Below are 15,400 nucleotides of genomic sequence, written 5' to 3' on the forward strand. Positions count from 1 at the left end.
AAACCAAAAATCACTGTTTGGATCTCAATGTAGCATAGCAACATTTTGTCCACAATATTTCACAATTTCCCAAACTTGAAATAGGAAATAATTCTTGTGAAACAGCACCTTAGGATGAAGGCCTATGCTCTTTTTCCAATTTATATTAGACAGGCACTAGTTACTATCCAGATACTTTAACTCCAAGTTATGACAGCAATTGTTATATTTACAGTACAATATATTGCTTATCCAGAGCGGCTGTATAAGATGCATTTCATGGCACAACAATTTAAACAGACTCAAAAAGAAAGCATTGTAGTGCTTCAAAGAAAAAATTAAGACAATTTACTGCTATTTTTTCTGTCTGCCCACACTCTGGCTTAGGACAGTGTATAACTCAGATTACATTTCTTAAAAATCAGACCCAAAACCAGCTCCGAGATGGAAAGGAAACTGACTATAAAAGGATAGAAAATATTCAACAATGCAGAACTACATAACAACAAGTCACATTCCGAGTGTAGAAAAATAACCAACTTGGTAGGGGTAAGACAGCTTGGGATTTTGTACACGGGCCAAGATTTAAGCTTAGATTTCGCAGAAAATGCAATCGGGTTTTCATTTAAATATTCCTTAAGTGTAAAAAAAAGTATCCATAGTTCAAATAAAACTTATTCAAGTAATTACAAGCGTTTGCATTACTGGAAACAGAGTATTACATAGTAATTGATATACTTGTAGTTACGTAATACAGCAACTACCAACTGGGTAGATATTGACCAGTTTTATCATTTAAAGCACACGTGAGAAACAGAACTGAAAGGGCTGAGCTTCAGATTCGTCATCTGAGACTTAGACAACTACACGAGCGCCGAGTGAACGCTGTGGCTTTAGCACACGTTTACTTCACACCACGTGCACTTCTCCGTTAAAAGAAGTCACTGAAAAACTGGCTGTTGCTACTATGGACTGAGTTTGTGTTGAGGTACTTCATAGCTTATGAATAGTTTTGAGTAAGAACCCAGAAAGTCAGTTCGCTTTTCCAGGTGACTGAGCTGTGGTATTGGCTTTGGGAATACAGCAACGTTCACACCCGTCATTTCTCTTGAAGAACAAAACACCCTGGGAAGAGCACATGAGCCATTGCACTGACACTGACAGGCAGATAAAACAGATGTGAGCAGTTTAACGGGGAGACTGAGGTTTGGTTTTTTTCCAATCCCCACAGAGCTAAAACACAAGTGTCTTCCAATTTGGTTACTAATGACAAGTACAATGCACAGAATCAATGATAACTATTTTATTATCAGAATATAAAGTTGGGATATCAATAGTTTTATTCTTAGTTATGTGAAGACTGTGTTCACCTGTAAAAGAAATATGGCATCACACACAAGTACACTTTTTGGATCTCAGAATGCGGGTACTATTCTGAAATGGTAATGGAAAGTGACTCCTGTCTGCTATTAAAATAAATAATGACTTTTTTAAAAAAAAGATGGGTTTCCCACAATGACAGTTATGAATTGCAGTTAAGTCACATTAATCTACATAGCCAGTAACAGCTCTGTGTCTATTTTACTGCATCAAGCCAATAAACATTTAAATGCACTTCACATCAAAAGATTATGTAAACTTTTATTTTAATGCTTTTTCCTTCAGAAAACTAGGGACGTTTCTGAGGCCTGGCCATGATGAGTGAGCAGAGGCCTACCCGATCTCCTGCCTCCCTGGTAATACTGTCCGGTGCTGCCCCTACACGGTACTGGGTACCTTCTCTAGTGAAAAAGTGTCCCTTTTAAACGGTTTCCAATAAGGCCTACAATTTAAAGATAAACAAGACAAAGTGCCATCTCTGTTTGGATAACTGAGGGACTCTGGCAAGATAAAATAAAGTTATGTGTATTCTGTTATACTTACAAGCAGCTCCAATCCTGAGTATTTATGGTATATCTAAACATACGAAAATGTATGTACATTTTTCTCCACTTCCTTGTAAACAGTTATCAGTATACTGTTCTTAATCCCTTTATCTTTGAAACATGCAAATCATACATACAGTATAAATACACGAGAAAACAATTACACTCATTCCAAAACTACGCAACAAAAAGTTGTGGCTGCAGTATTCAAAATTATAAATAACCAATGCTCGAGGCATCCTATACACCTAAAAGCGGACGTTCGTTCTACTGGTCTTAGCTGCAGTTGTAGAAATACTGAGATTTTTGCACCTTCCATGCTATTACAGTATTTATAACACTATCATATGTGGAGATAAAGACTCGGTTACTATATCTCTTCTTTTCAGAGTGAAGGATAAAGCAGCACTTACATATACTGAAACTGCAGCAGCAACAGCTCGCGTTGCTACTGCTGTATAGGAAGTTTTCCATTCTAACAATTCTTAAATTAAAAAAAAAAGTAAAGAAAAAACAACCTAAGAATTGACTACATGTTCATTCCTTGGGCACTTAACAGCGAATCCAGCATGTCGAATGTATCTTTGTAGTCCATATGCTGGCTGTTTGTACTGTACTGGTGATTGGCATCAGGACCGTTCTCCACTGGTTTCTTGTCCAGTTTCACGAGGGTGCTGAGATGTCCGTAGCCCACCTGGTATGTGACAGGGGGAGGAGGGGGTAAGGGAAGGTTAAAAACAGAGCTGCGAGAGGATACATACTGCTTAACAGAGGAAGAACTAGATGAACTACCTGCACTTTTGGAACTTTTGCTCATTTTGGAGTGGTGGTTGTGAGAAGCGTCGTTGCTGTGCAACTTCTTCCTTGATGAGCTGGCACTAGAGGAGTTGCCATCGCCGCCCAGGCCGACGGGACTCCTCAGCACAGTGGGCGTCACTCCGTCGCTGTGCTTGCTGCTGCCGCCGCTGCCACCCCCAGGGCCATGGGAGTGGAAGTGCTTGTGGCCGAGACTGTGGTGGCGATTTAAGGAGTGCTCTTTGTGTTTTTCCTTATGCTCTCTGCTGACATGGGGACTCGAATGCTTGCTTTTTCCGCTACCCTCGTCCGACGAGCTGTGCCTCTCCGAGGAAGAAACTTTAATTTTCATTTTCAGCTCCTCCTTACTGGCACCCTTTTCTACAGGTGGGATCGGTATACGGAGTTTGAGCAAGCCGCCCTTTTCTTTCTTATCAGACGCGTGTTTTTCAGGCTTCTCCGCGTTTCCAATAGGGATTTTCATTTTAATAGGAGATGTAACAGAAGAACTGCTGGCTGGCTGTGGCTGCAAGTGTTTTTTATGCTGCTGTTCGCCTGGGGTTGCTAGATAGTGTTCTCTCACATCCAGTTCAAGGGTTTCTAGTTTGCGCTTCTCTCTGTATTTATCCAAAGACATTTTTTGAGGAATTATTACAGGAGCAGCAACTTGTCCGTGGTGTTTGTTTCCCGACTTATGAGAATATTCTTGTTTGACAGTAGAATGCTCAGCAAGTTTGTCAGGTCTGTGATGTACTCCAGAGTGCAACTGGACAGACGTCGCTGGCTGGAAGTTCATGTTGTACTGACTGGCAGGTAACGTCTCCTGTTTTTGAGTGTATATTTGGTCTGTCCTTGTTTGTTCTTGATGCTGAGGCCATTCCTGGTGCGATGCCAAACTGTATGAGGTACTTGGCATTCCTATATTGCCAAATTTTCGGGTGCGTGACTGTCTGGAACAGAAATACTTCCTGAGGTCAGAGGTACTGGTGCAGGAAACGATGTTGATGGTTTTTGGAAACTTGTGTTTGCAGTTACACCAGTAACTGTATCCACCAAAATGGAATTCTGGACCAAAGACGAACCAAGAAGCGAGTTCTCGGATATTTGTCCATCACCTTTAGGTTTCCTAGCAGCCTGATTAGCCTAAGGAAAAAAAAAGGTGAGAAAATAACTGCTTAGAATACTTGTACAAAGTATCCTCACCTTGCTCAAAGGTGAGGATAAAAGCTAACTCAGGGGTTCACCCTCTCCCAACCCAGCTGCAGGAATAAAGAACAAATAAGATATAACTAAACTTTTTCCCTTGGTTCATAATTCCCCTAAAAGTTCACCTCTTTATGCTAGACACTATTATAGGGAAAGTTTCTTACCCGCCAATTTCTAATTCTCTTGAGCCTGCTAGGCGTTTTTTCTAGTATTTGCAGAAACTCATGAGTCAGCTCTGGGTAAGAAGAAAAAAAAAGCCATTTTTACATCTGATTCTGTAATCAGGTTAAACTTTAAGCATTTTTCTAGACTAACAGCATACAGCTTTTGCAATAGTTACTTCAGGCTGCACATAATTTCAACTGATATTTAATACAAAAATGGTTAGACAATTGTTGAAAAAAAAGGCTACAATAGTACATTATGACAGACTTCTGACCACTACACACAGTCTAAAAAAAAGGTTTGAATTTAAGATTTTGTTTTACTCTTGCAGAATCTAGATTCATTAGGCCAAAAACTTCAAGAAGGATCTGTACAAACAATCGCTCCTCAAATAACGTGCTTGCCATTCAGCTTGGGCATTTCCTGTATGAAGTTGACTTTCCTTTAAAGGATAAATTTCCAAGTCGCTGTTTTAGTCATTCCATCAAACTTGAGGAACAACCGGTAACAGCTCTGAATAAAATATAAACCACCAGACCCGTGAAACACCCCCTTTTAAACAACAGCTTTTGATAAATTTGTGGTTTTGGCAAAGTCGCTGGCTGTGTTAAAAACCACACAAACAACAACGATCCTTGCAATTAGTGTGTCAACAAGGAAACATAGGTCTCCATGCTTGTCAGCAAATAAAAATACTTTCCACTAAAATTTTATTCACAAGCTCAAAACAATTAGGTACAGTCACAATTTGAATGCAAAAGTACACCTCTCGCAGGTCTGGAAGAACTGGCTTCTCCAGAACTCTACAAGCAAGTTAAAAACTAAGCTGCTTCCAAGAGCAAAACAGCCTCAGCCCTTTGGTCTGCCTGAGTCTCTTACACACACCAGCTCCACCAGCACTTGGAGAATTAAGGGGTGTTCCCTGTGAGCTCACCACACACATCTCGTGGGATTATAGAAATCACAGTGGTGCGTGCTGACCAAACACCCAGAACCAATCACCAGATGAGAAGGCAGGCAAGGTGGTACTTGAAGCTACAGATACAACTTAAAGAAGCCTACAAAGACAGAGTCAGTTGAATTTGTGATTTCAAGCTCACTTTGGTTCTGTGCTTCACAGGACATCTACTCAAGTTTACTTTCAAAACCAGTAATGTTGCCAGCAGGAAAGCAAAACTCAGCAGGGAAAGACAGCAGGCCAAGGGGAGCTGTGCTGGGCCAAAGCAAGCCTGGAGGTCGCTGCCACTGTGAACCAAAGGTTTCACTCCAGAACTAACAGCAAAGTCCAATATAAAGATCTGAAAGGCCCAGAAGCTGCCACCTCCACCCCAGCAGCGCATGCAGGCCTTACTTTCAGACTCCAATGTAGTAAGTACTGCTTCAAAAGATAGTAAGCTGCTAGATGTATGGTCTGCTAGGTCTGTGCTTGCTTCTGGAAAGAAGCCATTTAACAAGAAAGAAATGTTGTACCCGAGTCTGAGGTATCATAAGCGATACCAAAATGTAAACATAGAACTACCTTCACAAATACGGCTGGTTTATGTATAGCTTTAAAAACGCTTGTTTCAGTGACAACACAGCCATAAACTTGTATCAGCGATGTGAACAAAACGATCAGGGCTGCATGGATTTGTGCTGGTATGTCTCCTCTTTTTTCCTGGTTTTAGAATGCACTTAAAAGCAAGATTCTAACCTGCACCTAGCAAAAGGTATTATTTCACAGGATGAAATAGAAAGAGTCTCAAAACTAAGCTTGTCTTCCCAAAGTTCTCTCCTCTCCTGCATCTTTCTCTCACCTGAGCATCTGATAAGTGAAGTCAATGAGACTTATTTTAGGCTTAAAGCCATGCTCTTCATGTAGTATGCTCCTATTTCTGCATTAACAAACCGCTGAATTCAAAGACGTGAAAAGGCAGTATCACTTACCATCTAGTAATTCTAGAGTAACTGAAGGATCTACATATTCCCACCAGTGTTTCCCATCAGTTGATACTGGGATCTCCCAGTTGGACCACTTGCAGGCCAAGTGAATGCACACGCATGCTATCACTGTAGGCTTGTACTGAAGACAGAATGTAGTAAGGTGAAGACTGTCGCACAGATTTCGTAAAGAGGAACCAAAGGAAATCAAACATGTAAAACAGAAAACCCAAACAAATCAACCATTAACGTACAGAATAAGATAACTTGTCAAGAAACAGCAGTTAAACGTCAGCTCATGGAACATTTTTCTGATTAAGTTCATAAGATATCTTACTGCCTTAAGAAAACAAAGGCCAGGGCATTCATCTGGTAGAAAGGTTTAATTTGCTTTTGCTCTATAAAGTGTGATAAACAGTAAATAAATTTACCAGTTACTCTACTGTACTTAAGTACTAGAAGAAAGAAGTATAATACGGTCAATTAAAACTCTACAGCAAAACACATTTGGCTGATTATGGAGACTCTGAACGAGACAATTGGAAGGTGGCACCCAACAGTTCTGCAGAAGCCAAGTGAACGACTCGGGGGCTTAGCTTTCACCAGGCCTGGAGTTGTGATAGTTGCAGGCTCGCCTTCAGCTTCAGTTGGCAGCAGCACAAAGCCACAGGTGCAGTTTCACTGCTTTATCACAGCTTTTCTTAACAGCTGTTTCAAATACAGAACCCTGCCCATCAAGGAACCACTAGGAAATATTTTTCTGGGAGAGTTTGAATAACCAGCAAATACTGCTTAAAAGCTATCTACATGTAATGTAACCCTCTTAAATAAAGCTCCAAGTTGTTTTGCAAGAAGTAAATTGAAGTAACGAAGAAACCAAGACTAAAAAGTCTGCTCTCAGATTCCACCTTTCTACAACAGGCTATGTACACACAATCCCTGTTTGGAATCCTAGAACTTTAAACACATAAGTACTTAAGTTTTAAAACTATATATAAAGATTAAAGAGCTGTTTCTAAAAGGAAGAACATTGGACTAACCACTAGTCTATCTAAAAAGAAAAATCAGGTAGCTGAAAAGGTCTTAGGCCCACTACAATTTTATAAGTTAATACTGGATCAATATATTTAAAGTTAAGAGAAAACTGCCATTAACTACAAGTGTAAACTAAAAATAGTTTTGTACTTACCAAGATGCTCGGATTTCTAGGTTAAGTTTAGCTCTTTGTAATCTTTAGCTGCTATTCAGGCTACCAATTTTAGACTTATGCACTCACAATCGAGAAAAATGTCATCAGAAAGCACCACTACACTTCTCATTGTGCATTTAACCCCTTTGTGCCATCAGACCCTTGTACAATACACCGCACTGCAAGCAGGAAGGTACCACCACTGTAGATGGCCCAGTCTCCCGTTGCAACAAGGGTAAGACACATGGAGGGGGCCCTGCAGTAAAGGAAGCTATAGTGTGCTACAACAGTGCAACAAAGAGGTTCAGGATAACAACCTGTTGGTAGCCATGAAATAGGATGTCTGTGCCAAATCCTTGCTTGCTGTAAAAGAAGAAAAATGCAGAGATTAAAGATCTGCACTAACTTGGCAGGTTCATTTCACAATTAAAGCAGTTTTACCTTCCAGAAGCACAACTTGGTACCTCCACAGAACTGATCTGAATTTAGCTAACTAGCTTTTAAAATATTTTTTCCAAGGCACAGAAATTACAGCCAGTAACTGGAGACAGGCCCGTTGTTCCATTCACTAACCCTCCCGCTGTACAACCCACAGAGGATTTTCCCTTTGCTTCCCTACCCCACAAGGACACTTCTCTACATCTGAGACGTGAGCACAGGCTCTCTTCTAGCAACGCCTGCTTCTCCCCGCCCGGCAGAGCCGATCCCTAGCGCAGCCCTGGGCTGCAGTAAGGCCCTCACCAAAAGCCAACTCATGGCACAGAACAAGTCCTGCTCTTGGAGAGAAGCGTGGCAGGAGACTCCCCAGCACCTCCCCAAAACCAGCCACATCTCTCTCCCAAAGCTCTACGACACAGCAAGCTCCACCCCGCCCCACCAAAAAACAAACAGCTCGCAAGACTGCAACATGCCAGAAATGAAAAGCCAACGACTGAGGCTGTTACGGCCATCCGGCACCGAGCCCTTCCAGTGCGACCCCAGCGCTCCTCACTCGAGTAAGAACTTACTGTAACATGCAAATAATGGAATAGCTGGGCACAAAGGTTTAAACAGGAGATTGAATGCAGCCTTCATTGAATTCTTACTTTGACACTATCATTTGAAATCAGTGCTACCTGCAGAAAGTATATAGTTGAATTTTACATCAAAGGGAATATTGTTAAGCTTTTATTTTAATAACAGTCTTTCCTCAAAGTTTGAGAAAGACTGCAATGGCTTTTAAAATCTAGTCTTTTAAAAAAGTGTATTAAATATGTGATTTAACTCTACTTCTGATGACTGCTGAGGAGTACAAATCAGATTTGTCTTTATGCCACACAGCCGGGCAGAGCCATAATCTGAGAAAAATGTGGAAGTAGCAAGGTAACAGAAGCTGTTCCTACACACAAATTCTACCAGTCAATAATCATCAGAAGGTGAACTGACAAAAAGACAGTGTTATACTCTTAATATTTAGTTTGCAAACTACAATGGTAATGGCACATCAGATAACCATGGAATTCAACGCTTTCCTCTCCCTCCCATCCAAAAAAAAAAAAAGCAAGGCAGTATTACAAAAAACGTAAAAAAAGTGAAACAAGACTATCAAAACAAAAATACAGAATGGTTTATTAAGACTGAAACTGAGGTCTAGCTTTTCATTTTTCAAAGTAATGTTTAAAGGATATTCAATGACTTCTATATTCTGTTACAACATGTTTGAATTAAGGGACCGGACCAAGAAGCATCTCTACTCTCACTGAAACGTCCCTTTTAAACAAGGAAGAAAAGCAGATGCCAGAAAACTTCTATTGAATATCAGCTTGAAAGTTGAATAAATCAAAACACATACCTGGAAGAAAAGAATCACATCTTGAAACACACATTTTAACCTCAAAAATTAACGTGCTAAATACCTTACCTATACTATAAGCAGTATGATACTGTTTCAAATTATTTACTGCTAAATAATTATCACTGCCAAGACCAGCAAGAAGTTTCAGCTCACAACTAAAGCCTACCGTAATACAAGGCACAACTGAAAACATCCGTCTCAAACTCTTCTCTCACATTAAGGGCAGCTTTGGTTCAGTAGAATCCATCCCTATACTTAAAGCTACTGAACTTTGGTTCCTGTATTTTGGTGTGTTATTGCCTTTGTAGCAGTGGAAAGTGCATCTCCAAATTAAAACAATGGTGAAGCAGAGGCTAAACTAAGCCACCAGAGCTCCTCTGTCATAGCTCACAAGTCACAGGACTGATGACTGTGATGCCAACCATTAATAATCCATTTTGTATTTTATTATTCAGGAGTGATTTAAAACACCCACCCTGTCTCACTGCTGCAGAAGCAACCACAATGCAGGAGATTAGTAACACAGTAATCAAGATTTTGAAAAGGGACTTGGAAGGTGTATTGGACAGCAAAAGGCTACTGTCTCCAAGAATTTCCCAACCAGAAACAAAAATTTTTATTGGGCATAGCCACACAACCTGTTGCAATTCCAAAATATCTGAGTCTTTTCTTCAACACTAGGTTATCCTGTATCTTGAGATAACCATGATTTCCAGGTCACCCTTAGGAGGGTGGTGGCTGGCTATGCCCAGGAGCCTGACACCACACGTCAGCATTCCTCGGAAAGAGGAGACTGCGGGTAAGTCAGTCAACATCAGAAGAGAGAAAGCTTCCTGAAGTCCTTCTGGGCAAAAGGAAAAAAGCCACAGGCTCTGAATGGAGGTGTGGTGGTGGATGTCTGTTGTATCTGGAAAGGGCTGGAGGAGGCCATGGTGGAGACATTCAGGTCTGAGCAGTCCTGATGGCTTTACTTTCTTGAAAGTATTTAAAACTTGGGAACAGGCCTGTAAAAGCCTGAGGTGAAAGTTCACAATGTGAAGGCCACCTGTAGCAGTGCTGGAGCGCAGCTGGTGCTTAAGATCTTTCCACACCATTTAGTAATCTAAGATTTGAATTTTCCTCATGTGAATACCCTCTGAAAAAGCCGATTCATTTTCATCTCCTCTTCTGCTGACTTTGTCTTTATCAGTCTCATTTAACCAATGGCACCTGTGCATACAGATACTATGGTACACTTGAAGAATTTGCAATCTGAAAGTGCAATTTCCACAAAAGATTAGTAAGGATCATGGGTGTTCAAGATACCTGGTAACCTGCAGAGTAGTGAGAACAATCCTAGAAATCCTTGGGATCCAATCTTCAGTTCCAAAAGCAGGCTGTATACCAACACAGAAAAAGCAATGACTGAGGGCTTCCCAAGATGGAGGTGAGGATACAGATTCCTCCGCTTCAAGTTCCACCAGAAGCAGGCTGGGAGCAGACTGATTTTTGCACCAGAGCTTAAGCAGACCATGTCATGGCCTTGGCACTTGGGCGGTTTCACTGCTGATCGCTCAACTAGGATTCAAGCCAGTAAAGTAGTTTCACACCAGAACAGTTTTTGGTATCTTGGTGGTGGTTTTGTTTTGGGTTTGGTTTTTTTTTTTTTTAGCTTCTCTCTTCAGTACTGGAGCGTCCTTGGAATGGGCACTGGAACTTGCTGACAGGCCTTCACAGATCCACTGCCTTCAGATTCCTTAAAGGACCTGTGTGATCCTAAGGAATGATGGTCCTGTCTCCTCTTCTCAGTCTCTTGACACTGAGGAAGAATGGTGCAGAAAAAAGACTGAGCCCACACCATTTTCCTTGTCTACTATACTGACCAAACTGTAAAGATGGAACAATTTCATCAACTCATGAATCTCTGAAAACCAGAAGGAATAATTAGATACCTTATGCCTAAACATCAGGAGTCATTATGTATCCATCCAGTCACCCCTTACCTACAATGATCTGTGAGGTCTAATACCACCTTCAGAAAGGCTTTCAGTCTTAGAGACGAAGAATTCAACCTTTTCTTTAGTTGTATGTTGAAGCAATTACGTTTATTTGCACCAATTCCCACTTACTAGTTCATCTTCTGCTTCCAGCAGCTGATTCTGGTATGCCTTTACAAGACTAGACAGTCTTCTGACAAAGGACTTGGCTGAATCTTTTGAGCATCATCAACAGAACCTGTTGTGGTTTTTTTGGGAGGGGTTGTTTTGGTTTAGGGTTTTTTTCTTGCCTCCCCCTCCCTCTTTTGTTTTTAAAGCAGGTAGCTTACAGCTTAATACAGTAACAGTAACAGTGGCAGCATAAAGACACGTTATCTTCCTCCCTTCCTTGTCTACCCAAACGTACAGTCAGAGGCTTTAATTGTAACAGTCTTGGATAAGTTTATCGTGTTTAATAAAAAAAAGTGTCTTCTGAATCAGGGCTTTTTGTCCAGGAAGACACGTTACCAGAACTAGATGAAGCGACCTTGCACTTCTTTAACTTCTCAGCCAATCCCTTTAGCACTAAAGGCTTAACACTAACAAATCCTAAATACATTTTGAAAGCTTCAGGACTTGATATCCAAGTGTTGCACCTATGCATGTTAAAACCACACACTGTCCAATAAATGAATGTTGAAGAGATAAAACTAGGATCATACCACTGCATCTTTGAATATATATACTGCTGTGCCCACAAGCCTCTCTCTCTTCACTCAATACATAAGACTAATGTTCCATGGCAATTCTCCACTTGCTTGACTTGCATGCATGACTACAGATTTCATGCTCAACATTTATAATTTATGGATTAATTAGGGTTTTTTGGGTTTTCTTGTTTTATTTTTTTATTATGAGGTACTGGAGTCTTGTGTTCACAGCCTATAATACTTCTAGGAGATGCATATGCTGACACAAATCCATTTGCATACACCCCTCCCACCCCAAATCAATGAGCAGGCTTTCAAGCATCCAATGCATTACATTTGCTTTTCACCGGTCCTTGAGGTACATGGATTTTCAGCCTCCACTGGAGTCTCTGGATTTCAAGACCCAGTACAATTTTAGATTTTTCGGTATTTTGTTAAACTGCACTGACATTAAATATTAGCTTTAAAATGTCAAATTTTAAAAGTAGCACCTTCAATGTGTGAATTTTGTCAGTACATAAAAGTAGCATCCAAAACACAAAGGAAAAAGCTGAACTGTCTTAAGGCAGTATCTACCTTTGACTAAAGGAAATTAAGTTTGTGTAGCAGAATGCCTTTCTTCCTGTAGGCTCAAGTCAAATTCCCTTGCTAATGCGGAAATCCTGATGCAGCTACAATACTGCCTGGCACGCCTCCACAGCCCCAAATACTGACCAGAAGTGCAGGGGCTCACTTGAAACAGGAAAATACAGAAACTTCTATTAACCAACAGCTATGAAAATCCAAACCAAATCCCTGCAGAGGAGCTGATCAGACTACTGAGACTTGAGGCGCAATTAGACTTATGCCCCGAGTCACAATCAAATCTGGACATAAAGCAAGGAATCGTTATAGCAAGAACAGCAAGAGAGCTACTTTATACGCAGATAACTTACAGTACTACTCAGGATCAAACTCTGAAGACACAACACCACCAAGCTGCTTTAAAATGAGAGCTGCTTTTCCTTCAAAGAACAACTTCTATTCTATAGTTACTACAAAACAGATCTACTCAACATCATTAACTTAACTTAACTTCCCTTTATTTTATAGAGAAAAATAAGAAAAACATTCCAGAAACTTTGAAGCACTTAACTTCACATTTTTCACGGATAAACAGCAAATGACTATAGACTAACAACCATGGTCTCATAATTTCTCAATGCTTTTAAATTAAGGAACATGATTAACACAAAAAGCTTATTTTAGGTGCTTTTACAACTGTTTCCTAATTCTTTCATCATCCATCTTATGAGAGGATATTTTTTTCTTTTTTTTTTTTTTAAAGCTGCAAAGGCAACCAATTTAAGAGTTAAAGAAGGTGTGCCAAAATGTAAAAAATCCACACAAAACTAAACAACTCAAACGAAATGAACTACAAAAAAAAAAAAAACAACAACAAAAAAACCCCCCAGGCTTCTAGCTAGAATCACATTAATGAGCTGCACAGAAGTCAGAGGATATGATTCTTTAACAAAAGGTTCGGAGTTCTGTGCTACTATTCAAAACAAATAAATACACCCTGCTCCAGAAAAACAAATTAGTCACCTCCTAAAGTATTTGCACATGATAGCAGACCTGCTAAGCACTCTCTTTATCCCTCAGTTCATTACCTAAAAGACCAAAAGCTAGCACTAGCCATCAACAAACATGCAGACTAAATTTTACTTGGTAAAACCATTTCAGAGTGAAAATAACCAACCCAGAATAATACTAAGTAGTTGGCTTATTCAGTTTTCAACTACTAACTGCTTCTGTCATTTGAGAAAACATAGAACCGACATTATAAAAATCAAAGGTAATAAAGGAAAAAAATTATGAAGGACAGAGAACCGGACTCTTCACCAAACTCTATCGGTAAAGATCAAGCTCTAAGTAAAGAGCTTTAAACAAACGCTTTGCATAACATAATTGGTGAAGAACATAGTCAAATATTACTTCAAATATTACCAGAAAGGTAAAAAAGACTTACAGTACAGTTAAAAGTCACTGACCTCTCACTAATTGCGTACATTTCACAACATCTGTGTGTGGATGTTCAATGGTAATCTCAAAACCTGAAGAGTTATGAATACATTTTAGAATTATACATGTGCATCTGTAAAGTAATAAAACCAACCCCCTTTTGGTTCCCCACACACCTAAAATGCTTGCTAAACACCTTTGCACGGCAGATCAAGTAACACTATTTAACTGCCTTTTTTATTCTGCACCTTTTCATACTTTTGATGGTACAGCCACTTCCACATCACTTAGTAAAACATTCCTTCAGCTACTCCCAGTCCTATATATATATACTCTGGAAAGTTCCTGTATTTTTAAAAGTTGAACATTCTAAACAGTTTCTAGTACATTAGTAAGTCAGTAAAAGCTACATTACAGACAAACTGGAATACATGCGTGCACAAGCACTTTATTAACTTCTGGGACTTAAACATGTTGCATCTATGAAGTTACAAATTAAGTCAATTTGTAGGTCAGCGACTTAAGAAACCTTTCTATGTTTATGATGCTATTTTAAAAATTAGGTCACTACTGTTAGCTTTTTTTTTTAAACAATATACTCAGAGTGGTATTTAGGAATATGAGTAAGTCAATGTTCTCAGGCCTGCTAGCTGCAATTATCTCTATGTTACTTTAGTCAGAAGGTTTTCTTATCAGAATATTTCATTTCAAACTTCCAAATTACATGAACCCATTAAATGGTTACACTACAAGACTACAGCTTACACTCCTGCTATTCAGAGGTGGTACTCCTGCTCAGTTACAGTGTTCTTCTATTGAAAGGGAAAATGGGGAAGAACACTGGTATAAAGCTCTTGCCAACTGCTTCAGAGCACATATACAGCCAACCTAGTGTAACATGTTACCTTATAGGAAGAAATATCAACATAGTTACCACTCTGGAGTGGAATCCATTTGGAAGTGTACACAGTTCTAGCCCATTGAAATGTCAGTCAGTCTATTTTGCAAGTGTACATTTGCCTTTTTTGTAACTCCAAAGTCAACATAAAAGAACTGCTAATACAAAACTAAATTCACAGGTCAGAAGTTGCATACAAAAAATAGTAGAATTTTAGTGTACCAAATAGCACAACAAAAATCCAGATACTCGGGTCCCATTACTTCTTCACGGTAAGCCGGCCACGCAGGCGCTATTTAGAAAGACATACCTAAAGTCTGAAGCATTATTGTTTCAAGTATAACCAGCTCTTGGGCTTGCTGAAGGTATGCCTGAAACAAATAAGCAAACAGGTCAAGACATAGCGATCTTCTGTCTCAAAATTTCAATCATACACTTCCTATCTGAATACTGGTACTAGCCACACAGTTTAAGAGCACTCCCCACACCAGTTAGAACTGACAACTCTAAACCCTTCGCTTGGGTAATACCTTCTTCTACCTGTGTAAGCGTTACTGTGGTTAAGTTATAGCAGCCTAACCAGCTTTTATGGTAAAACTTACTTTGCCTGGATCTCGTGTATCTGTTCCAGCAAAGCATTTCTGGGAGAAGGGGAGGTTATGCTGTAAGAATTAAGAAGGCTTGCCAAGTACAAATCACCTCAGATATCTCTAGGCAGGTAATCCATCTTACAAGTACTTTAAAATACAGCTGGAGACGCACTGGCCTTAGCATAGCTGGCCTGTGCTAAGCTAGATTAAGCTTGTGGGCTAAAATATAC

At 39.8% G+C, this 15,400-nt stretch overlaps 1 protein-coding gene across 1 annotated transcript; it reads right to left on the reverse strand.

Annotated features, from left to right (window-relative positions):
• Positions 1–1,276: 1,276 nt before the first annotated feature.
• Positions 1,277–14,951, reverse strand: LOC104269970 (cyclin-T2-like; the record flags this gene model as incomplete). Its single annotated transcript, XM_009875258.1, is given in 7 exon segments — positions 1,277–3,620; positions 3,623–3,842; positions 4,070–4,140; positions 5,997–6,160; positions 7,497–7,542; positions 13,712–13,774; positions 14,891–14,951. Coding segments are annotated over 7 exon segments (1,812 nt in total), but the record flags the coding sequence as incomplete, so codon positions are not given.
• Positions 14,952–15,400: the final 449 nt, after the last annotated feature.

Source organism: Apaloderma vittatum, unplaced genomic scaffold (assembly GCF_000703405.1).
Source record: "Apaloderma vittatum isolate BGI_N311 unplaced genomic scaffold, ASM70340v1 scaffold24448, whole genome shotgun sequence".
In the NCBI taxonomy this organism is placed as follows: Eukaryota; Metazoa; Chordata; class Aves; order Trogoniformes; family Trogonidae; genus Apaloderma; species Apaloderma vittatum.